At 41.0% G+C, this 26,204-nt stretch overlaps 2 protein-coding genes across 4 annotated transcripts; one reads left to right on the top strand and one right to left on the bottom strand.

Annotated features, from left to right (window-relative positions):
* The first annotated feature begins 1,205 nt into the window (after nt 1–1,205).
* Nucleotides 1,206–12,745, top strand: slc30a9 (solute carrier family 30 member 9). 3 transcript variants are annotated; one of them, XM_052074901.1, is made up of 18 exons: nt 1,206–1,362; nt 1,724–1,833; nt 1,942–2,121; nt 2,322–2,369; nt 3,246–3,345; nt 3,483–3,575; nt 3,659–3,741; nt 4,410–4,468; nt 5,751–5,818; nt 6,530–6,688; nt 6,784–6,919; nt 7,004–7,043; nt 7,971–8,042; nt 8,656–8,763; nt 9,387–9,552; nt 10,294–10,423; nt 10,532–10,645; nt 11,843–12,745. In XM_052074901.1, the coding sequence occupies exons 2-18, from the start codon at nt 1,746–1,748 to the stop codon at nt 11,885–11,887; spliced, it is 1,689 nt and encodes a 562-aa protein (XP_051930861.1). In that variant the 5' UTR covers nt 1,206–1,362; nt 1,724–1,745; the 3' UTR covers nt 11,888–12,745. The 3 variants fall into 3 exon arrangements, with proteins under 3 accessions (XP_051930861.1, XP_051930872.1, XP_051930869.1); XM_052074912.1 differs by having other exon boundaries at nt 1,243–1,417; XM_052074909.1 differs by having other exon boundaries at nt 1,244–1,833.
* A 3,202-nt stretch (nt 12,746–15,947) lies between these two features.
* grxcr1a (glutaredoxin and cysteine rich domain containing 1 a) lies at nt 15,948–25,537 on the bottom strand. The gene is made up of 4 exons (XM_052076102.1): nt 25,015–25,537; nt 21,170–21,409; nt 17,657–17,722; nt 15,948–16,127 (listed from the first exon to the last, which is right to left on the bottom strand). Exons 1-4 carry the CDS (start codon nt 25,390–25,392, stop codon nt 15,948–15,950), a joined length of 864 nt encoding a protein of 287 aa, XP_051932062.1. The 5' UTR covers nt 25,393–25,537.
* Nucleotides 25,538–26,204: the final 667 nt, after the last annotated feature.

Genomic DNA, 26,204 nt, shown 5'->3' with positions numbered 1-26,204 from the left:
CAATCTGATCAGAAATGGGGGGATGGGGGGTGGTCATGTGACTTTCAACAGATCGGTATCTGCTGGAAAAGATTGGATTTTTAAATTCCTAAAGTTCATAATAAAATATTTACCTTTTTTCTAAATAGGTGAGACTGTTCGAGTGTGGTCTTTTTCATTGCATTGCAAAGATGATTATTGACACTCGGTATCCATGTTGGAGAACAAAAAGAAAAACTGAATGGTTAAGCATGCATTGAACATTTTTTGTTGTTGTTTTTTAAAGATCCAACTAAGTTTACCAGAATATGTATTTTAGGTCCTTCCTAAAATTTCACTTGAAAGCCAAATATCCCACACATTAGTTAGTTAGTTTGGATCAGTAAAGAAATGATCAAACAATGAATGTCTTCTTAAATATAAAAATGGACCGAACACAATGAATATTAGTATTGATTTGATTTGCAAACTTGTTACTTTCTTTAAAAGCAAGACTAAAACTAATGTGTTTGTGTGTGTATTAGATGCCTCTGACTCTAAACGAGGTTGCGCCAAACAGCTAAATATGAACATATGATGTACTGTATACATCATATGTATACAGTATGATGTATACAGTACATCATATGTTCATATTTAGCTGTATACAGTCTGTATATAAGTCTGTATACAAATAAAAGCCTCACGAGGTGCGCCGGTGTGATGGAGCCTATCCCAACTGTCTTTGGGCAGTAGGTGCACCCTGAACTGGTTGCCAGCCAATTGCAGGGCACATAAACAAACAACCATCACGCATAGGAGCAAATTAGTGTTCTGTCATCCTACTCTTCACTTGCACTAAATATCTTACATAAAGTACTGTTAATGCTAATCTAATTATTTGATATTTTGTAGCCCGTTTTTCTTGAAAACTTCACAAATTTCTAAACTAAACGCTCCCCTTTACTAAAACGTTAGCGCCTTAATGTCCTCACATGATCCTTTGATTGACACATTCGGAGAGGTAGAAATAATGCAGTATCACGGTTACGAAGCGAGTTGCTGTGTAGAAACGTTTGAGTGAATTTTATTGTAATTTCGCATTCTATATATTTTAATAATTTATTTTTTAAATTGATCACACATTATCCAAAAATATGGCTTAGGGGGGAAAAAGAAGATTAAAAAGACGTTCGTTAATTAACGTCATATGACGTTAGTTAGAAAATCTCGCGGTACGTGACGTTATGTTACTCGTTTTCAGCGTCGTTCTCACGAGAGGATTAGTCTTACGTGCTTTAGCGTCATGGGTCACGTGTTCATTATGTTTGTTGCGCTTCCAGTTTGTCCATAGGTTCGCGAAAATGGGCACAGACTATGCCGAACAAAACTCACCGTAGAGCGGTACGGCGTTTGTCAAACATCCGATTATACGTGCTAATTCGGCCACTTTGGCGATGTGAGTTGAGTAAATTAACAAATATCTAAAGATGCTAGCTTGTTAGCCGACTGAAGCAGCGTTAGCACAACCGGCAAAAACAGTTTTTGACCTTATCACAAACGACTATATATATAATTCAAGTGAAGTATCCAAGAATCGATATCAGCGGTATTTGTGTGCGGTCGATTTGGCTCCGTTTCTCGACGGTGTCATGGCCGGAGTGGTGAGGACTCGGGAGTTAATCTGTTTGAATGACTTTAAGATGGCATGCCGGAGCTGCTGTTAACTAGCATATTTGATTTGGTTTGGTGTGACGTTTGCCAGTTGGTCCGCGTTAACAGCCAGGATGCTCTCCAACATGGCCCACAGACCGTGGCAGGTCTTCTGCAGGGTGTCCTGGAGTCACAGACCGAGGTTCCCTCAGCCGTGCCTTGGTGAGCCGCCACCCCACGCACACACACGCGCGCACACACAGGTTGAAGAACCTGTCGTGATTACTTGGAACTTTGATCGATTTGCTTCTTAATGTTTACGTCTGGCAGGTTGGCAAACAGTGGGCATGTGTAACTCGTGGTCCAGACCCCTGGACTTTCGAGCTGCCTCGCTGGCAGTGGCCAAGGTCCACTTCTACTCCACCTTTGGAAACAGGAAAGATGAACCTCCAAGATCTCCGTCGGATCCAGCTGAAAAAGCGGCTGCAAAACCCAACATAAATACATCAGGTGACATCACTGGTTCTCATTTTTGTACACTGTTAAGAGCAATATGCGAGTATAACAGGCCCGACCAAGTCTTCAAAACGTGAAAAGCACAAATGTGTTGCAATTAAAAACTAAATTTCAATCTGTTTTTAATACGTTTTTAACTTGTAATGAGACCGAATGGACACAATGTACTACTTTTGTATTTATTACTCTAATAGGTTCTCCACTTAAGGGGCTCACAAAAGCAGAGACCATTCAAGTGAAAGGTAAAGTGAAATCTGTCTGTCTGATTTTTCCATTTAAAGCCATTCAGCATGCCACTTCTACTCTTAGAGCGTTGAAAACAGTTTAGTACCCTTTCATTAGATACTTCGATGCGTTATTCAAAACATATTCATACGCTGTGTGTAACAGAATGTAATCAACCGAGAGCCGGGATATACTATATCAGTAGTAGTACCATGATGTGTTCATTTAGTCAGTTTTTGGATTCTATTGCCTCTTGGTCAACAACAAAAATGGTCTTGTTTTTTTAAATGGACAATGATGATGTATGTACCATATGTTGCACCGTATATTTATGTCAATGTGTATATATCTCAATTAGCATGCCATGAAAGATGGTGCACATAAAAAAAACATACCTTCTTTATAATGCTTTTCATTCAAGGTGAGATATTTGTCGGTGTTTAACCGTCTTGCGTTTAAATAATAAAATTGAAAAAACATTGACAAAGAAGAGGCAAGTGTTGCAGGCTGCAACGTACATACTTTTTGCTTCTTATACCTGTGTCAACCTGGCGATATGCAAATAATGGTAAAGAAATCATAAAATAATTCAAAATCCCCTTACCACTACGTTGTTGTGCTCGAAAGATTTATTGATTTCTCGCCATGCAGTTTGTGAAATCCTGCATTAACCGGTAGTGCTTTGCAAACATGCATTAGTCTTGCACTCAGGCTGAACAATCTGAATATGGATCTGTACCCGTTGCACGTTAATGGATAGCCACTTCCTGCCTATGGAACTCTTGTGCCTTATCCATCCACAAATTCTGGTTTAGTAGTTTTTGTTTCATCCTTCCCAACAAATAAACCCATGAAAATGTAAACCTGCACAATGTCTCTCCTTCTGAATTCAGTCCGGGCTGTCCTGAAGAAGCGCGAATATGGCGCAAAGTACACGCAGAATAATTTCATCACGGCTGTCCGAGCCATGAATGAGTTCTGTCTCAAACCGAGGTGAGGCTTCAGGTTTAGCAATCCACATTCCGTGTGTGTTAACGAGTGACCATTCTGCTGCAATTAGCAACTAACAAGAAGCATCATTATCTCACACGAGCATTTCTGCAATTTCGTCATGTCTCGCGGGCTTGCAGTGACCTGGAGCACCTTCGCAAGATCCGAAGGCGCAGCCCCCACGATGACACTGAGGCCTTCACCGTGTTCCTGCGCTCGGATGTGGAGGCAAAGTCAGTGTTTATACTTTTGGATGAAGTTGTTATTCATTAATGATTTTGCTCTGATTCATTTATTTATCTCTTGGCCTATTTAGAGCATTGGATGTGTGGGGCAGCCAAGAAGCTCTGGCCAGGGAGAGGAATCTACGGAAGGAAGTGGAGAGAGAGTACCAAGAAAGTAGGATTACACTTGATTGTGTATTTCCTGTTTACAGTGTTTATAATATACACTTCACATACTACACATGCTGGACTTAATTGCTCTCTTTGCACAATATGTACATTAGTTTTATCAGAATTCAACCAAATTTAGTGAAAATTAGGTGGATTTTTTTTATTTCCTTATTGTAGGCTGTGTGTACGTGTGTGTGTAAAACTGCTATTTTGACTCCCTGCTTTCCTGCACTATAGTCTTTGGAAGACTCCTCATGGGAACAGTAAAGTATTCCTAGTCTGAAAATTTTAGTTAAATAATGTGTTACTATAGAGAATAAATCTTTTGGAAAAACATGGCATACTTTTAAAGTTCTCACATGACACAAAAAGAATAATAATGAAAATAATTGGAAAACTTTTAGTTACACCTATTATTCTGGTAGTGAATGGTCAAAACCGTTACATTATATTTCTTATCGTAAATACGTATGATTTATAACAATTTAGAATTGTTAATTTCAAAATTCCCACACACGGCTTCGCATTAGACTAAAGCAAACACCAATTATGACATAAAAGAGGCCCTGAAACTTCCAGTACTTCAGAGAGATGCTCCAGACAATACAAATTTATGTGAAATGAAAATGGTCTTCTCTAAATCGTTTCCTCTCTCCTTTTCTTATTCTCCAGATATCTTTCGTAGTCAGCAGCTGTTGAAGGAATACAAAGACTTCTGGGGAAACACAAGGGTACCAATGTTTACCTTCACTGGACTTTGACAGTAATTGTACACTTTCGAAATCTAATAAGGTCCATTTTAAAGGTCAGTTGTGAAGTAAATTTGGCCAAGCATCTTTTGAGTAATACTTAAGGCTAAAACATTTTTTTTATGCAACCCACGCAGGTTCGTAGTTAGACCCATAGCAAGACGCTAAACAATGAAAATGCTTTTTGTCCGGCAATCTCCGGCGAGTGACATCATTTTTACCGAATGCGGAGTCGCCTGTCAGCCTTTGAAAAATATTGTTGATTGTCCCGTGAGCTGGTCTTTTGCTATTGTTCTCGAATTAATCAGCGAAATACCTTGACGCTAGGTGGCGGCGCACTGGACACATTCAGGCAAACAGTTGAGTGGCCAAAAGAAAAGAAGATAGTCTTATACATGTACATGGATGTAGTTCTGTATGAAAACATTCAAAGTAAATGAGTGCATGGATGAAAACCTCTGTAATGCTTTACAACTAACAATGTTGCTGATGTAATGTACTGAGTGGCCGACAACACAACAGAACTACTTTAGCGATGACAATGTAGGACACAAACCCACTATGATTGGCGCTCTCAATGCTAGCGGGTAATCCCATCATGCGCAATTTATAGCACAGCATTGAATTTCAAACAATAAGGCTAATAACCACAGTCACTATAGATTACCGTTCCGGACCGCACCATCTCCACTCCATGTCCGGCCGCTCAGGCATAACATTTTCCGCATCCTGAGCATCTGCCTCGTACACGTATGGTCCAATAACCTCCTCTTCAACACCCTCAGATAAGTTTGAAGTGTTGCTTTCCAAGTGGCTTAGTACACTTCCTATCGTGAGCCCAGCTATTGTTGTCTCAAAGTGACGTCACGTGCAGGTTTGACGCTCATCAGGTTCTCACTTCAGGAAAATTGTTACTTTGTCTAATTTACGAAATAGAAATTATTTTCTCATGCTTCATTGAATGTATTTTGTTCAATTACTTTGCATGTGACATAAACATATTTCATTTGGGATATTCTAATATTACTTCACAGTTGACCAATAAGGGGTCTATCATTAATTTTGCTTTTACAAATAAAATTAATGTCATTGTTGATTGAGGGTGATGCAGACACTGCATCACAAAGAGGTGTCAGTATTTTTGTATTGTAGTTACCTAGAGAGGAACAAACTCTTAGAAACAATTTCAGTATGTTTTGTGTGTCTAATTGAATGGCAAATTCTAACCATATCGACTTAATATTTTACTTCTGTTCTCCTAAAGCCTCGATCAGGCAAAAGGACAACATTTTTACAAGGTCCTGGCAAAGTGGTCATGGTCGCCATTTGTATGTAAGTGAAGAAGACTTATTTTTCCTTTATTCATTACTTCAACATTTTTGAATGTATGCATGCATGTGTTCTATTTCTGACTATGAATTAATGTGTGCTATTTGCTTTTAGTGCTTTGTAGCTAATCTAGTAAAAAGTAAAAAAAAAAAAAAAGATTGGGAAACTTGTGTCATGAGGTCTTGTGGTGTACTCAAATTAAGATGATTGCATTAGAGGACACGTGCAGTCACATGTAGAAGTTTTCAATGGGTGCAGTGGGGAAAAAAAGACTCACTGCTGCAGGTTGTTATTAGTTCTTTAGACGCTCTCTAAACTAATGCCATGTCACACTTGATGTGAACTCAGTTTGCTTGACTTTTGGTGTGTTTCACATTAGAGGTTCCTCTGTAGTAACACTAACCCTCGTTCTGCCCCAACAAAAATTACAAACGATATGTTAGCAAAGGGCTGGGTGATTTTATTGATTAACTTAGGTTTATTTGTCGGGAGGACTTTTTTTTTCTTTTGTGCAAAGAGCCAGAGTATTATCGTCGATAAAACAAACTTGATCTAAATCAAGTAATTTGCGTTTTCTATAAATGGAGGGGAAAAACCTAATAAAATTGTAAATGTGATTTTTCTGATTCAACATTTGAAGTCAAAGATGACATTTGCCGTTTGGTTTTTATTTTTTGTCCACTGATCTTTTTTTTTCTTGTGTTTCGTGTGCAGAAATGGGCTGAACTTCTTTTTCAAGCTGCTGGCATGGGTCTACACAGGTTCAGCGAGCATGTTTTCCGAAGCTATCCATTCCTTAGCCGACACCTGCAATCAGGCTCTGCTGGCTCTGGGCATCAGTCAGTCGGTGCGGAACCCTGACGCTGGGCATCCGTAAGCCTTCTATATGTCTCTGTCATGATGAGAGGAAGTAGAGGTGGTCACACAGCAGCAAACTACAAAGATTGTGCGTGTGATTGCTCCTTCAGGTACGGCTTCTCCAATATGCGCTACATCGCCTCCCTCATTAGCGGCGTGGGCATTTTCATGATGGGTGCCGGCCTCTCCTGGTATCATGGCATCATGGGACTGCTGCACCCGGCACCTATTGAGTCTCTATTATGGGTGAATGTCCAGTCAGACTCCATACCTTTCATACAAGTAATACAAAAAAAGGAAATAAGGATGTGTTCTTTCTTTATATGGCAGGCATACTGCATTTTGGCAGGTTCTCTGGTGTCTGAAGGAGGTATGTCAAAGATGTTCAAATATCAGTGAACCCTTGCTATTCTCGTAGGATAGGAACCAAACCTCCCACTAAGAGTGAGAACCCACAAACGCAGATGTCCCTTGCTCAGTTCTTGACAAAATGCTAGGCAAAAAAACACTTCTGAGCGAGAACATGAACTAAAGAGAGCAAAAAATGATGAGGACACAGTTAAAAGTTAAATGACCATCTTTGTATTTTTTATTCTGTTTTTTTACATTTTGCAAAACTCTCATTTATTGTGCAATAATCCAATTTGTAACATGTATTTTTTACAAATTTTGATGCATTTTTATGCTTTAGAAAACATTTATGTCTGAATTTTGGGGGTCTTGGAATGTACCGTATTAGGGCATTTACATGTCAAACGCGTCTCTACTTAAAATATTTTCGAGTGAAGAAATTTCTTTCGGAACCGATTACAGTAATTGCATAAGTAGAGGTACCACTGTATTGCTTTGGACTGATGTATTTAATGTGAATCTGCGATAACAGACAAAAATATTCAGCAAAGCAAAACTCACACATACAATGATAAATGTTAAAGGAATACAAGCAAAGTGTAACACCAATCTGTTTGTAGCTGCAAAAACGAACTGTTCTCAAGGTGCATTCAAGGACCACTAATGAAACATCTCTCAAGTAGATGGGGCGGGCGGGGGGGTGCCATGGATAAATTAAACCTAACCCCAATTTGAGGTAGCTATCGGATGGCGCCAAAGTAATACTTTTATTGTTTTGGCTTGAGTGCATAGATTGCAAATAGGGGACATTTTTAAGAAGAAAAAAAAAGAAAAAACATCTGCAAAAAGGCACATGTCAAACCGCAAATATGCGAGGGTTCACTGAACTGAAATTATCTGCTCCATGTTTGGTTTGGTTTCATTTTGTTTGTTGTGCCATCAACAGCCACCCTACTGGTAGCCATCAATGAGATAAAGAGAAGTGCTCAAAACCATGGACTCTCCTTTTATGAATATGGTATGTAGCAATTCAAGTCCCGTATTTCTGTAAATGTATTCAACTTCAGATGGTCAATTCAGGGGTAGACCTTCGTTGAACACGTTTGGAAGACTATTAAAAATGACCAAACACGTTATAAGGACTAATAGACATTCCGGCAAGCAACAGGAACCAAGGCAGACTGAATTGGGCAAACAAACTGTGGACGCACATAACATTGTGATCTTACCTATTCACTGACGTAATTAATTAGTTACATTTGTCTAATACATGACTGATTGGGACATGGTGTATAAATAAATGAATGACGGTATGTGTATGCCTGATATCTGTCTGATTAGTCCTACATTTGCTAACAATAACTAGAAAAATGGCAGTCTGATGCAGAAGTCTCCCAAGGCGGAACCAAGATGGCATATTTCATTTGTTAATATACATTACCAAAATGGAGCCAAACAACTTCGTGCAAAGTACATATATCCTTTCTCTGAAGACATTTCACCTCCTTATGTCTGAAATTACTCTGGCTATCGCAGCCTAATTTGAATTGTAAAGGGTCACCCCACCACCCCACCCCAACAAAATCAAAAAGATGGTAATGAATTAAACTAAAGGCATATTTTGTGCACAGTAATGCAGAGTCGAGACCCGAGCACCAACGTGGTGCTACTTGAGGATACCGCCGCCGTGCTTGGTGTCATTATGGCTGCGGGCTGCATGGGACTCACGTCGCTCACAGGTAAATGGGAAGTCATTCTCACATTAACACAGTTCATACAAATTATATATATATATATATATATATATATATATATATATATATATATTGCGCGTCCTCCCGCACGCGGTCTGTCCTTCCGTCTGTCCCTTTTCAAAACGTACCTACTTCACCCCGCCACTGCGCCGCTCAGTGGTAGCGAAAAAATTTTGTCTACCCACAAGCATTGCAATGAAATTGTTAGTTATTTAGTAGAGCTAAACATCTCTTTATTTTCACGATAAGCAATGAAGATGAACAAAAAGTTGAACCAAGCAACAACACTTTTGTGGGCCGAAGGCCCACCTTACCAGCCTTCCGCAGGAACTAGTTGATGAGCCGCCCGGAGGGCGGCGAACCACCACCTTATATATATATATATACACTATACAACTTAATTAAAATATATATTAATTAAGTTGAACCCTGGAATGTGAGTGTATTTATAATATCAGATCTAATAATCACTTTTGATTTAATTCTCTTTTATCAACCTCATGACCCTCAGGAACTGATGCGCAGTTATTTATTTTCACACATTTGAGCTTCGATCTCTAATTCCCTCTCTGACTTCATTCCTGTGTCGTGTCCTGGGTTTTCCACAGGTAATCCATACTATGACAGTTTGGGCTCGCTGGGAGTGGGAACGCTGCTTGGCACAGTCTCGGCCTTCCTTATCTACAGCAACACAGAGGCACTACTGGGACGCTCCATACAGGCAGAGCACGTGCAGAAACTCACAGAGTTCTTGGAGAACGACCCTGCTGTGAGGTCAGCAGATGTTTCATTTTGTATCAAAATATCAAGAGCAGCATCCTGGGCTGTGGGATGTTTAATACCGGGCCGCAAATAAAATCTGGGAAAAAATGTTTTATTGATCATCAGTCTGAAAATAAATCTGTTTTCTAAAACCAGGTGCATCCACCTGTGCCTCTGTTGTATATTCAACTACCTTCTGATATGGTGTATAAAAAAAAGTAAGTCCATAAGCTAACATACTAAAAATAAATAAATAAATACAAAAAAAGTGTGGTTAAAATGGTTTATGATCCAACAGAAGAGCAGCTAACAATTTCAAGAAAAGGAAGCCGCATTTAAGCTACAATAAAAGCAGCCCTACCTTAATAGGTTTCCGGGTGGTTCTCACACAGCAAACCCGCTCTGGGTGACCACAGGTTCGCAAATGATCTGCCAAGAAAGGCTTTTCAAACAGTTGATCGTTTTCTCAAATTGGAAGCCCTCCTGCATTGGTTTGTGGGAGCACATTATGGGTTGGTTTGTGATCTACCGATCTTAATGTGTTAAGTTCATATGTGGCCCAATGTTTGTAATGAGGTCCCCGAGGGCTGCATTTTAGTCCTACTTCTATTCTCTCTTCATATTAATTAATAATTTAGGTCATGGTTTGGATAGTTTTCATCTTTATGCAGATGATATCATCGTTTATTGTGGGAGTCCATCCATCTCGGAGCCTCTTGCCAATTTTTTCTTCTTTTTAAACTTCATGTCCAGAGCCATCCATGATGTGAAAGCCACCGACATGGGACTGAGCAAAGTGCGCTTTAAGGCAGAAGTCGACTTTGATGGCCGAGTAGTGACGCGCTCGTATCTGGAAAAGCAAGACATTGACCAAATCCTCAATGCAAGTCCAACACTTGTCACCTTGTATTTGTCACGTTGGGTGCACTCGTACTATTGAAAAGCTGAGGTTCGATGATCATTGGTGTTTTATGTGTGGGTACCATTGCAGGACATTCAACAGGTGAAAACGCCGGAAGATCTGGAAAACTTTATGCTGAAACATGGTGAGAACATCATTGACACCCTGGGCGCTGAGGTGGACCGCTTAGAGAAAGAACTCAAGGTAAGTGAAAGCTTAAAAAATAAAATTCACCCTACATAGTGGTAGCTTGACTTAGAATGATTGATGTATTTTCTTTATTTGCTTTGAGTTGTAAGTTATCTTGTCCCAATCCACCTCCTGATGTAGCTCTCTAATCTCCTAAAGACGCACATCCAACACACATTGTACAATCCATACACTAATTACCCTTTATAACACCAGCCAACTTCTTTGCCAGGTCTATTATGTTTTTCTTAGGACCCATCAGACATGGATTTTTAAAAACGTGATTCCGATTTTTGTCAGAAAAAAAATTCAGATAACCGATGATTTTTTAAAAATATATAATATTTAATGGATAAAACAACTAATATTCCCTTCACACTTAGAACAACAAAGAATTTCAGGCAGAATACTTGATTGTTTCACAATACTTGGCTCTTTAACAGACAGTTGCATTTGGAATATATGATGTACAAAGAGATACCGATTTCAATAACATGGATTAGCTGCACATTTTTAATTGTAGACCTGTTCATTAATGATCATTTTAATAATCGATTAATCTCTCAATTATTTTTTTCTGTTCAGTGATTAATCCATTTTTAAGAAACAATTAGAAAACATTCTATCCAAATTTCAATCCTTTTATCCGACAAAAACAGGATATTATTTCAAACCAACTGTGTAGAAAATGCACAAACCTATATTATGATCCAGTCGCTGGCTTAGTGTGTACATTTGCAGTGTGAAGGAAAAGAGGGAGGGTACACTGCACAAAGGCTGGTCTATTGGTCAACACACTGATCACATACTTCTCCAAGGAAATCAGCCGATCACTATCCAGTACAAGCACGAATATCAACCTTATCAACATATATCCTGTATCGATACATATTAACAGACATTTTGTATTAGAGCATACGAGAAGATGCCAAAGGATATAATTGACACAGAATAACATTCTGGCTGCAATGCATTTCCTTTCCTTCCTGCCCATAACTATTGAACAGTGTTAAGGGTTTCATGAGAACGTAAGATCGTATTGATGTTTTTTGGGGGGATGCTGGAACAGCTTGTTGGTCTTTCGCTAGGGAAATTTGTTTTGATATGTGAGTAAATTAAGCTTGGTCACGTGACAAATTAAACTTGTAAGTCAAGCTACCACTGTGTACCTTTTCAAAATGAGTTGAGTAATAATGTGCGCTTCCTACACAGCAACGTAACCCTGAGGTGCGCCATGTAGACCTTGAGATCCTGTAATAACTTAACAACCTACAAGATGAAGAAGACGAAAAAGGATGTGCACGCCTGCCTCTGCCGTCTGCCTCCCATTCCCAATGAAAAGTTCTGCCTCCTCACAGGCCTCCGTGCAGGGACGCTTGAACATTATTGTGACATGTTAATGGTACCAAACAGGTTCAACACAATCACATTATATGACAGAGGTTCTCCTCCCATTTCAACACAGGAATGACTGTTTTCGTTGATGTTTCCTCCCTGATGACTTCACTACATGGCATTATAGTACCAAACAAACTACAGTGTTCAGCCAACCACTACCTTTTGACACGCTTAATGAAGATTGATTAAGATTTATTACAAATCATACATGTAAAAAGTGTAGTAAATTTTGCGTAGCGTGAACTGCAAAACTATATCACAGCACAGAACTACAGTATATATATATATATATATATATGTGTGTGTGTGTGTGTATGTGTATGTTTGTGTGTGTATATATATATATATATATATATATATATATATATGTACACACACACACATCAGTTTTTATACATGGATTCCCATCAGGATAAGAAATAATGTATGTTTTCCCCAGTCTGAAAACGCGGACATTCCTCTTTCCAAGATATGTATGAAAATCAGTTTGCCCCATTTGCACTGATGTGTTGCCATTTTTTATTTTGAAGGCCAGTTTATAATTACCGGTAAGTTTTACTTAAGGCCGCTGTCATTTCATGTGAGTTAGTGAGGAGGATGCATAATGATATATTTGACTTGTGAGAGCGTGCGTGTGGGGAGTCGGGAAGTATATACCGCACTGATGCAGGAGAACAAATTTTTTAAAAATAATTTATTAAATTATTTTGACTTCTGTTGGTGGTGTCGATGTCCTTTGATTTCAGTTTCTAATCGATCGAATAGTGTAACGAAGCTAATTTATAATTGAAAGATTTCTTTAACAGCATCTTTATTGTGGTTTTAGTTTGTAGTGGTGTGAAAACTGAACTTCATCATGCTGTGAGCTGTTTAAAATATTTTGTCCATCTCTGTACAGTTTGACATAACTCTAAACTTCATCCACAATAAGTATCCATCCATACACTTTCCACACTGCTAGTCGTCACGACTGAGCTGATGCCAGTCCCAGCTGGTCAAGAGACGGGGTTCATTGTGGACTGGTCGCCAGCCAATACCAGTAGTCGGTCTGTTAAGTGTAACACACGTGCGCGCGCACACACACACACAAACAGAGTGAGCACGATCTTAAGTCAGGCTGGGTGGGACTTTCCTGTGGCAGACAGAGGCAAACAGGCATAGGTGAATCTGTGGGTGCCGAACTTGTTGCCCTCCTGTTAAATAACATTGAAAACATTAAAATGTGAACATTTTAATGTTTACATTAAAATGTTTGTTTACATTTACATTTTAATGTAAAAATACAAATGTTTACATTAAAATGGGAACGTTTTGAAAGCTTTCTTGTTTTTAGCACCTGAATACAGTACATAGTTACAAACTCTTTCAAAAACAGAGGAAAAAAATACATTTGTGAATCCAGAACTTTGCAAGAAGTGTGTTTGATTAATTAAAGAGTATTCTTTTTCAATAGGAGTGTCATGATGTAAAAAAAAACATTTTGTAATGAAAGCTCAGTTACAGAAGTTCAAGGTCAACCTGCAAATGTCTTGCCGCACTTTATGAGTACAGGTATGACTATATATTTCAAAAACCAATGTATAGTATACCAAGATGGGAGTCACATAGAGCTTAGTTAAGATTTAGGCGTATGTCATGGTTGACAGTCAATCACAAGGCACACATAGACGAACAACCATAAGCACTCACAATGACACCTAGGGAGAATTTGGAGTGTTCCATTAACCTTCCATGTATGTTTTTGGAATGTGGGAGGAAACCGGAGTACCCACAGAAACCCTATACAGGCACAGGGGAGAACATGCAAACTCCACACAGGATCGGGATCTGGAATCGAACCCTACACCTCTGCTGTGTGAAAGGGACGTGCCGCCCAACACGTGACCATTTTTATTCATTCATGAATGAATTCGTAGTGTCATTGGACGTGGCCTTCCACGAAAAACCACCAGATAGCACTATTGTACTTCAAAGAGCAGGACGCGCATGGCCCGAGGAGGTGGCGTTGACGTCATAAAAAATGTCTTAGCCGTCTGCGCATTTTGATCCACCATCGCCAAACTTGACGGTCGCCACGGTAACTGGACCTCACCACCATTCTCGTTTCGTGTTACACGCGTCTGCAAATTTTAGCTGTGCGCGCGCGTTCCGTTGAGAACAACAGTTTTGTTTTTTTGCTTTTTTATGAGACTAGAACGCGTGCGTAAATGCGTCTTGCTGGCTCCATTTTTACGTAATTGACGAGCGTTGGACAGTCTGCCCCCCCCGCCCCCCTCCATCTGATGGGGGCGCAGTCTTGGTGCGCCCCCTTCCACTCATCCCGGCATCCATCACTCATCACATTGCCCGTCAAACCCTCCTCCATCTTCACCAAGCAAGGAAGATGTTTTTTTTCCTCGACGTGACTACTCTCGTCAGAGAGGAAAACAACAACGTGTTAATGGCGGACCTCTTTTTCCTCTTCTTCCTCACATGCTCTACGCTTTTAGCCTCTTTACGGTGCTGCCTTGTGTGCTCATGTTCAAGCAGCATTGTACAGGGCTATGACAGCGTAGAGAGATGGACATCCGTTGGTGACATCATCCCTGTTTTTCTTCCCCAAGAACAGCAAACAAAGACGATTTTTTTGTCTCCCCTCTGCTCCCATTTTTAAGATTGACGATTGGAATATGACCCACTTATGAAAGGAGATGCTGAAACATTGCCGAACCTTATGATATTATGCTGAGAGCTTGAATGTATTGAGCATCTCAGCTATTTCGTGTACGTTATTTTCCTCAGTGGGTGGAAGGGCACAATGGGCTAACAGAATGCTCGTCTTTCAGCATTTACACACTCTTCAATTGTGCCGAAAATTTATATACACATATATATATATATATATATATATATATATATATATATATATATATATATATATATATATATATATATATATATATATATATATATATATGTGTGTGTGTGTGTGTGTGTGTGTGTGCTAAGAGACACGTATTAATTTCGATTTTGTTTGGGGTAAATTAAATTGTATATACTGGGTGAATGTGGTAGACAACCATCCACATGTGTTATGGTGGCTACATATTTTTAATTTGAAAGACATTCACACTAATAAGATACAGTGTTAAAAAATATTCAGTTAGACGCAAAGATACTGCCTTTTATGTGAGTACTGAAAGACAAGCATGTGTGAGACCAGTAATTGTTTGCTTTTCTGTGACAGCTGAAAGATCTGCAATCTTGTAAAGGCCATTTTGTGTCAATAGTAATAATAATACACAAGTTACACCAGTGTTGTTGTTCCTCAAAAATATTTTCCTCTTTTGTAAATGCTGAGAGCCAACATTGACAAAAACAAATATTTGGAGTCAGTGAGTGCCAAGAGTCGTGCATTCACCCTAACAGTCTTGCTTGCCCCAAAATACTTGTTGCAAATACTGAGAGACAAGCTTCCTGATATTTCACTGTCTTTTGGTTGTACATATAAAAATGCAGTATTGGTTGAATGCAGAAAAAAAGCATTTCTACTAATGCTGTTCATATTTTTTTATTGTGCAAAAGTTGAAAGTATTTGCATGAATACTTTTTAGCCACAAAGCACCTAACGCTTCATCCAACTAGATTAATGTCATCCCTGAACTACTCCAGCCACAATATGGGGAATTTTCATATGGTATGTGATGGCTGCAATGTGATGTATGAGCTCTAACGTGATGTGATTTCTTCGATAAATTGATAACAGAAGCTTCTTGTTTCTTGAATGTAAATCACATATTGAACAAATGCACAAAACATACAGTACATGTTTCATTACAAAAAATGTTTTCACAATGGCAATGGTGTAGGAAAGTCATTTTTGTTGCGGGGGTCCCAGGAAGAGAAGAGATGTGTTCAGGCACTTCACATGCTTATTTGCTCACTGGCTGCAGCTCCCACAAGGCCGCAGTCCATTCTCGTTACAGGAAGTGCACTTGAGGGCTTTGAAGGAGTCCGTGAAGCAGTTGCGGAACACAGACATTTTGCTGCCATGGCACGTCGGGCACGGGACGAAGGCGAAGCCTCCGCAACTCTGGCACGTCTCGGGGTACTGCACCCTCTGTAGGCAGGATCCGTAAAACATGTCTCCAGTTTATTAGGGATCATGGCACGCTCAACACACACTCTCCGTTCATTCGCGATACTGTAACACCATTCACAATTTTGTCTTTTTTTTTTCGAAAAATCGAATGTTCACAAGTGCAATAGAAGGCATTGTTTCCTTGACTGATAAGAAGCACTGTATGTTACGTTCAGCCTATGGTTGAGGGGTCAGTTTAGGTTGGCTTTCGGGTTATTACCTCTTCTTTTGCAGAGTTACGTGACACAGCTATCATTGTTAGCATGAAACAGTTTTGAAAAGTTGGTCCAAACGCTGGTTGCACATGAGTTACATATCGGGGAACATTTTTTCACCAACAATTTTGCCCCAACAATTAAGTTTCAAAGACAGAACTTTTTTCCTTCTTCTTTTTGCTGCGCACATTATTTTCTTAATGTATTATTTTCCATACAAATTGTTTTTTTCTCATTTTTGTAACTATGCAACTGTTAATGTGGGTTGCTCAAATGTATGGCTCTATAAGAATCAGCGTTCTTCTGATGCTTGTCCAAATTGTCTAAGTTCCAGTTGATAGACTCAGTACACTGATGTCATGTTCTGTATTTGACAGCAGGGGGCAGGCATTCTTGCTTGCAGCCTGCACACCTGCCACCCATTTGTTGGTGATTGCGCCTGCTATATTTAGGCGCTCCGGCAGTCGACTCACTGCCGGAGTATTACACGCCGTGCCATTGCTATCGCCTATTCATTCTCACTTAAATGACTATTGTCTATTATTGCGTTCCTTGATATTCCTCTCGTGTGTGATTATAGTATTTTGCCTAAGAACTTTCTCCTTGCTGTTTTTTCGCAAGCGTTTTCTGTTGCTTCGTTATTATTTCCTGGTCCTCTTTTTGACCAGCGTTTTCAGTTGTCCGTTTAGACGGGGATTTTTGTGTTAAAATAAATCTCATCTTTTGTGACAAAATTCCTTTCTGTGTCTTCTATTTCGGGGATCCAAAGATCTCCAGCTAGTTGCGCACGAAGCGATTATTCTGTCCCTTCGGGCACAACTGATTTCTTACTTAAACTGCTTGGCGGATTACACCTACACATAATTACATATTTTGAGCCTCTGCTGGCTGGAATATATCCTATTGGTTTGCCGAAAGGCATTGCCACTTTGCCACAACGATGCGCTCTAAAGGGGCCAGGCCAGCTCAAATCTCCAGCCCACATGCTTTCTGTCACGGAGTTGTAAATTTTTTTTCCCCCTTGTTTTCACAATCAAATCTCTGTGCTGGACAGACACCTGAATCTAAGCATTTAGAGTAAGGTATATCAAATTGTAGAAGTGTGCACAACAATGTACTGTACATGTTATGCATTGGAGTTAGGGAGTTAATGTGTTGGGAGCAAGTCAATAACAGGCACTCCATTATTGATGGTCACTTATTGGCTGTGCGAATCTTTGACACTGCTCATGTTTTATTGATGACACGTGTGTTTGCGTGTGCATGTGCATATGTTCAGATTTGAAAACTAACCTCAATTTTTGTCAAAAGATCTTGTAGTTCTCCTGATTCATTCATGCTCAGTATCTTCTCAGCACCCTGAAAGAAAATACATTTGTATAAAATGCATAAATCAGAAATACTGAGGAAAGTGTGTGATGTCAGTAAGCCAGTTTTGGACTGGGGTTACATGATGAAAGAGCTTGATGTGTCCCGTGAGCTCAAGTAGTGCATTTTGAATGGCTATGCTGTAAAATGGCAAACGGGACTATTTTGTGTCTCAGGCTGAGGACCACACTTAGTGAATTGAAAAATAAATAAATTTTGAATTATGGAATGTGCATAAATCAGAAATGTGTGTGTAAATTTACAGACTTGAGAACAGGATTTCCTGTCACTTTACTTTCTGTCACTTTAAATGAATAACTTATGCATGTCATTTTATTGTGTTGCCGGCTCAGACGTCGCCTGGCCAAACAAGGTCTGTGTCAGGTGCTGGGGAACCAGAGCACCTTGATGAAAAATGGGCTACTGGAACAAAGCGGAGATGGGCGAAATGCGATAACATGGCTCTGTTGGAATGCTACTACTCAAGCAACCCTAGTCAGAGGGGTTACATGCAGAGAATGTGGGCTAAATGGTTACTTCGAAACCCACAGTCACGGTTGACCACGAAACAGCTAGTAGCTCAGTGTTCCAACATTCCACAAACGGCAACTGCTGTCACAACTTGAGATTGATGAGGTACAACGCAGGTTCCATGGTGAAGGGCCCCAGGCTGCCAGATCAGAGGAGGACGCCAAACCAGAGATTGGGAGGCTAGCCCCAATGACTGCAGATGATGAGATTGGGAGGCCAGCCCCAATGAATGAAATGCTGAGCGAGGCAGCAACTGGCCTGAAAGCTAAGATCATGGCAAGAATGAAAGCTGGGCAACCTAGAAACCGATTACAACGGCTATGTGAAGTACCACCTGAAAGTCTCATGGAAAGTGTGAATGCAGCACTGAGGGTGAGTACCCTGGAGTTGTATAAGGTGAACAGGACCCTAAGAGCCTTCGTTGCGAACTCGATGAGGATGTGGAAAACCACACTTGAAGCCAATGGCAAGCCACTTACCCAAGTGTCCATCAAATGTGGCATATACCAAGGTGATGCACTCTCCCCACTGCTGTTCTGCATAGGACTGAACCCCCAAAGCCAAGTAATCACCAAGACAGGCTATGGATACCGCCTCAGAAATGGAGCTACGGTCAGTCACCTCCTCTACCTGGATGACATAAAGCTGTATGCTAAGAGCGAAAGGGACATAGACTCCCTGATCCACACAACCAGGATCTACAGCAGCGACATCGGGATGTCATTCGGGCTTGAGAAATGTAGTCGAATGGTGACTAAGAGAGGAAAGGTAGTCCGCATTGAAGGGGTCTCACTCCCTGAAGGAACAATAGCAGACATTGAGGACAGCTACAAGTACCTCGGTATACCACAAGCCAATGGCAACCTCGAACTGGCAGCAAGGAAAGGGGCTATGGCCAAATACCTCCAGCGAGTGAGGCAAGTCAAGTCAAGTCAAGTCAACAGTATTTATAGAGCACTTTCAAACAGCCATCGCTGCATACAAAGTGCTGTACATGGAGCGATTTAACATTCACAATAAACAGTAAGACGAATCGGTAATAAAGGCGGTAGAAAGCACCAAGCAGTAAAATCAAGAACACATCTAAGTCATGCTGAGTAGAACGTCAAAGAATACAAGTGAGTTTTGAGGAGGGCTTTAAAGATGGGCAGCGAGGAGGCTTGCCGAATGTTCAGTGGGAGGTCATTCCAGAGAGAGGGACCAGCAACAGAAAAGGCTCGATCCCCCCTGAGCCTCAGTTTAGTTCTTGGTACTTCTAACAAAGACTGGGCAGGTGTGTAGGTGTGTAGGGGCCTAAGTCCGAAGAAGCCAGCTCAATGGCAAGAATAAGACCCGGGCAATAAACAGCTATGCCCTGCCAGTGATCAGATACCCTGCAGGAATAATAAGATGGCCAAAGGAAGAGATTCAGACCACGGACGTTAAGACCCGAAAGCTCCTAACCATGCATGGAGGGTTCCATCCCAAATCCAGCACCCTGATACTGTACGCAAGCCGAAAGGAAGGAGGCAGGGGACGAGTGAGTGTGAGAGCCACTGTCCAGGATGAAACATCCAAGCTCCATGAATACATCAAGGAGAAGGCTCCAACGGATGACCTCCTCAGAGAATGCCTCAGACAATGGAGAAAAGAATATGAGGCGCTGGAAGAGGGACCATCATGGGAGGACAAGCCCCTACACGGGATGTACCACTGGACCATAACTGAAGTGGCCGATCTTAAGAAGTCCTATCAGTGGCTAGAGAGGGCTGGCCTGAAGGACAGCACAGAGGCACTCATCCTGGGTGCTCAGGAGCACCAGAGCCATTGAGGCCCAGGTATACCACACCAGACAAGACCCAAGGTATTGGATGTGCAAAGAGGCACCTGAGACGGTCCAACACATAACTGCAGGGAAAGCCTACATGGAACGCCATAACCAGGTGGCTGGCATAGTCTACCGAAACATCTGTGCGGAGTATGGACTGGAAACCCCAAGGTCAAAATGGGAAACACCTCTGAAGGTGGTGGAGAATGACAGAGCGAAGATCATGTGGGACTTTCAGATCGAGACTGACAAGACAGTAATGGCGAACCAACCAGATATCGTGATCATAGATAAAGGGCAGAGGAAAGCCATTGTAGTGGATGTACCGGTCCCAAGTGATTGAAACATCAGAAAGAAGGAACACGAGAAACTCGAGAAATTCCAAGGGCTCAGAGAGGAGCTGGAGAGAGCCTGGAAGGTAAAGGTGACAGTCGTGCCTGTGGTGGTCGGAGCACTCGGGGCAGTGACCCCCAAACTAGATGAGTGGTTGCAACAGATCCCGGGAACAACATCGGACATCTCAGTCCAGAAATGTGCAGTGCTGGGAACAGCAAGGATACTGCGCAAAACCCTCAAGCGGGGGTGAGACGAGGAATTTTTTATATAAAAATCCTCGTCTCACCCCTGTCCTTCATTCAGCTCGGGTCGTCTACCAGAGGCCAGGAGGCTTGAGCCGGCATGTCATTCATTTGATTGTCTCTCATCATTGTATGAGGTAGGTATTAGCGTGAAGGATCTTGCCCAAGGACCCACACTGGATGGTGTTACGTGCTCATTTTTTGCCCCATGCGGGATACGAACCACTGTCTCCCGTATGCCAAACCAATGCCTTACCAACTGAGCTATCCAGCCGCTTAAAGACTGTGTCTCGCTGTATTGCTCAGGCTGCACTGCAGCGTCTATTCACAGGCGCGATCCTGTTACTGAGCGGTACGGGGTTTTGATGTGTGTGTGTGTATATATATATATATATATATATATATATATATATATATATATATATATATATATATATATATATATGTGTGTGTTTATATTGAAGTACTAATACTAATAATTGCATTTCCCCCAGAGAGGTGTCCCATATGCAAAACACTGACCCCAAGGTAGTGTCCGTCTACGAAAACCACAGGCAGCGATGGAGGCTCTCCCACCCGCTTGCAGCGTTCCTCCAGCTCCTTGCCGTAGTCGCTGTCCAGAGCAATGTTCCTCTCCACAAACTTGAGCCTGTGGTTCTGGAAGATCTTGCGCACCAGCTCGCAGCGCTCGAATGTGGTTCTCACCACGCGGAAGCTGGTAGTGTAGATCACCATCTGACCTAACTCCAGCAATAACTCCACCTGAGGACAAGATGACAGTTGTCATTTACAAATTATATTTTGTTTCACCTGTGTGCTGATGGACACGACTCATAATTTATTGCTTGATGAACATTAAAAGAGAAATCTGACTTTTAGACTATATGTGTGTGTGTGTGTGTGTGTATATATATTTGTATATACTGTATATGTTTCGTGTGTCGACTTTACAGCACAGAGGTACCGGTTCAATTCCAGCTCCGGCCTCCCTCTGTGGAGTTTCATGTTCTCCGGGTACTCCGGTTTCCTCCCACATTCCAAAAACATGCATAGCAGGCTGATTGAACACTTTAAATTGTCCCTCGGTTTGAGTGTGAGCGCGGATGGTTGTTTGTTTCGCTGTAGACTGCGATTGGCTAGCAACCGGTTCAGGGTGTCCCCTACCTACTGCCCGAAGACAGCTGGGATAGGCTCCAGCATATACAGTATACATTTGAGGAAATGCCTTTGTGTGGAGTTTGCATTTACTCAACTGCCGCTGTAGATGAGAACATCTACAGAATTGGATGGATGGATTTACATATATTTATATTTCCAGACTAACATTAATATTTTTATTTATCCTACAATAAATTTGATCCGAGGGTGCTGATTCAAATATACCTTTCAAGCCATTGCTGAAGGTCAGCTTTTTACCCAGTGCCATGTAAGGGACAATGAATTCCATTCACAGCACTGGTATGTTGCGAGAAAGTTTGTTGTGTACTGGAGCTACTTGTCTGGCAAGCATAAAAGGCCGCAACAAAGGATAAGGTCAGCACGGAATTAAAGATTAATGATACATTCCGGTAAGTGTGTCAAGAAAAACTAATCAGGGTAATGAATTCTCAGCACTTTGTGTTCTGCTGCCCCTTGTTGCAAAGAGCACCTTGGTGCTGCGAGCGGGACACGAGCTGAACAGACAGCTGCACGTTTCATTGCTCAGGAGAATTAGCAGTATGCAGACAAACAGTGGGATTATTTTTGTTTCAGTAAAGAATCGTTACACTTTTCGTGGACCCAATATACTGTCAATATGTATTGCGTAGTAATCAAAATCCTTGTTTTTGCTTTGTAGCTTGGAAATCAGATAAAACGGTTGGCCTGGTGGCTAACACGTACTGCAGATATAAAAAGTCCAGGTTTATGTGAACAAAATAAACAAACTAAGACTATGATAAATAATTTAAATTTTCGACCTCAATTGGAAAACACTTCATGAAAAGTAATGTAATGCACCAATTTATAACTGGAGATGTCACAGTGTTCAGAATGAGCCAATCAGATTGTATTGTATATTAAACATGAGTCAGCACAAACCTGCCACCATTTGAAGTGCTTCTGATTATTGCCAAATAAAGTTCAGATGATCTAGTAGGCTTTTCCTAACTTGTAACTTTTTATTGAGATTGTAACACTGGTTGAGAGTATGTTTAGCTTAAAAATAAGAAATACCATAAATCTTCAAGGATAAAATGCAGTAGTTTAAAGCAGTGCTTTAAGTGGGCCGGTACGCAGTACTTCTATCAACCCGTCTAAATTTTATCCTCGGTGTACTGGTACTTCAAATGAGCCCACATTGCCATCTTTTTTTCTATTTCTCTCTTGCACATTGTGATACTCACACAATTCTTTCAGTAATGTTTTTTTTAATGAAAAAGGAATTAATTTTTTCCTGCCACCAACATTTCATGTGGTGTGTGCACCGTCAATTAGATGTGTTAAGCAAGTTGCAAAAATACTAATAACATAACACGCCACCGATGCAAAGGCTAAGATAATAACAAAAGCTTACTAAACAATACATTGGCGACAGTGCATTAATTGGCTTTTATTTTGAAGCGGGCCCATGTGGTGGAGTAACATCTGGCCTGACTTGTCTTTTCGACATTTAGGCTTGCCTGATCACAATTTTTATTGCCATTACCTAGTTGTTACCAATACCAACACAACACCTTCCTGAAATCTTGTTCAGTTGCTAATTTAGAAACCGCAAGTTAATTACACCATCATTGTATTAAATGGCCTGAGTCCCCACCCTTAGCAGCCAGCAGCTCGCCACGAGCTGCTAGCAACGAGTGTTCGGCCGGCAATAGAAAGTAGTCTGACGGCTGTTGCTTTGCTTTATTGCTTTTATTTTTAAATGATGTGGACATAGGATGGTCTGCAATTCACTTTCCGTGTTTAAAGAGGATGTGTCATGAATTGCACTTTGAGGTATTTTTCATTTGTGGGCTATGAATAAAATAAGGTCTTGTATTTCACATTTTGTGGTGACATGTTTTAAATGGGCAAATTGTATCTTTATTTCTTTATTTTCTATTGCTGATTTAAAAAAAATAGATACGATCCATGACTCAAATCGGTGAGCCGTTCCTAACCATGACTTTTTTGATCAATTGCAGTACATGTATTTATTAACTGATACGCGCCACACGCCTGTCCCTTGCAAAGCAGTCTCACTCGTCGAGTCTGTGGCAGGAAAAGGTTGATGGAAAACAGGCAGCACCTCAGCCCTTGAAAACTGAGTTTGGACACAACCTGCCATAAATGTTGCCATGGTTGCAGTAGGGCCCAAAGAGAACTCGCACTGGTGATAAAGAGGGTGATAATGACACACATTACTCTTGCAAGTGAAGAGGAGCTAGCTAACAATAACATTAGTGCTTCTGATTCTTTTGTTGCTGGTGATGTAAATAATATTTGCATCTTCTGTTATCCACCACCTAATTTACTTGGCAACAGTCGAATAAGGTGAGTACTTATGTACAGTGGGGTGTTTTGAGGCGAGTTATGGCTATCTTGCATGAAATCTTGCCAAGTCACACTTTCCTGTTGAAAGATCCTTTGAAATTTTGTGGAGGTGACAAGCAAAATCGATAAACGTCAATGTTAACACTAATACCTTATGCATACAGTACCTCTTTGCATAGTGGCGGGCACACACATGCTCTCTCACACACACACACACACACACACACACACACACACACACACACACACACACACACACACACACACACACACTCACTAGTGAAAATAACCCATTGGAATGCCTCTGACATACAACACACATTATTTTGGAGGAGTGACAATAAAGGTTCAAATTCTAAATTCTATATGGATAATTAAAAAAAGACAGATTTGCATGGCACAATATGGCATTGATGAATTTCCACTTTCTCGTTGCGAAATCCTTGAAGAGACCTCTGAAAGTGCACAAAGTTTATGGATTTGAAACAGCATATTATTACTACATTACTTTTTTGTAATGTCATTTTATCTCTTTTTGAAATGTAAATGTTAATAATTATTAAGTCAAGTCAAGTCAACAGTATTTATAGAGCACTTTCAAACAGCCATCGCTGCATACAAAGTGCTGTACATGGAGCAATTTAACATGCACAATAAACAGTAAGACAAATCGGTAATAAAGGCGGTAGAAAGCACCAAACAGTAAATAAGGTCAGCAATACAATGAAAAGTGTGCACATTGTCATAAAAATGTATGTAATGCCAAAAATTCTTGCTATAAAACTTTCAGTTTAAAGGAAACAGGTGCATTTTTTTTAATTTCCCCACGCAGGGTGGTAACAAGCAAGACTTACACTGTTGCAATGGGAGAGGTTTTCAAAGAGCGTCTGACCCGCGCTGACTTTGTGCTTGACCCCTCTTACAGTGCCATTCTTGCTGAGGATGTTGATCCTTTTGGAGGTGAACGTCCGGTCCTTGGCAGCCCCGGCAGCGTACACCAGTAACTCGTCAGGTTCACTCTCGCTGTCATCCAGCTCGGACCCCAAGTACCCGCCATAGGGGGCCCCGTCCCCGCTGGTCGCCGAGCTGCTGGTGCAGTCCGAGTCGAGCGAGTCACAGGGCCCCTCGTCTTTGAACATCTCCTTCAGCACGCGACCACTGCTCCCCGAAGCCACCCGAAACCTCACCCGCTTCAGGGTCTTGGCCTGACCCTCCACCGCCGTCCCGTCCATTTTTGAGCGTCCCTATGTTCCACTTGACATCACGATGCACAATTTGGCAGGGCGGCCCCCTCCTTCTCGCTCCGAGTTGAGTTTGCCATGGATTTACCAGCGCCTATTAATCCGATCTAAAAAAGGGCCGCCAGCCTAAGCTGCCTTCAAGTCCCACTCAGCTGCTATTCAATTATGCATGTGCTGTTGCCACGGCAACCCGGCCGGCAAGGAAAGGCGATCGCGTTGCGTGTATTATGCATCTGGTTTTTACACAGTTTTCACCCAAGCTTTGACACACGACTTTTAATGGACTGCCATGGTGCACTTTAATCAAACCAGTGAACATCCTTGACTTTGACCCCACCTGCCTCCAGCTACATATCATTCGAAGAACAAATACATCAGGAGCTGCTAAGGTTTGGGGATTTTGAATACGGGCAGATGGGTCAGATTATTGGGAGATGAGATGAAGAAAAGAGAAAGAAAGAAAGAAAGAATGAAAAGAAATGTTTTTTAATTAGTTGCTGGCAAACTCAACTCACTTCGCAACAACCTGCAGTTTGGAAGATGACCAATCCTTTGAAAGAGGCTCCAAGGCGTTAATTGCCACTTCCAGTTTAAATTCGCTGCCAAATTAAACATAAATCAAAGAAAATTACACATAGTTTGCCTTTCGCTAGCTATGATGCTAACAAACAATGCAAAGCACCATAGAATAATTCATGAAACTAGCATTGATGTTCCGATAGTTACAACCCTTCCTTTTAGCAATGGTTATTTGAATACAAAGGTACACAGACAATCTTCATAGGTTCAGTGGACGTACCCCA

The sequence above is a fragment of the Hippocampus zosterae genome, chromosome 1 (genome assembly GCF_025434085.1).
Source record: "Hippocampus zosterae strain Florida chromosome 1, ASM2543408v3, whole genome shotgun sequence".
NCBI classification, from domain to species: domain Eukaryota; kingdom Metazoa; phylum Chordata; class Actinopteri; order Syngnathiformes; family Syngnathidae; genus Hippocampus; species Hippocampus zosterae.
The sequence above is the reverse complement of the archived record's forward strand: the minus strand, read 5'-3'. Positions and strand labels throughout refer to the sequence as shown.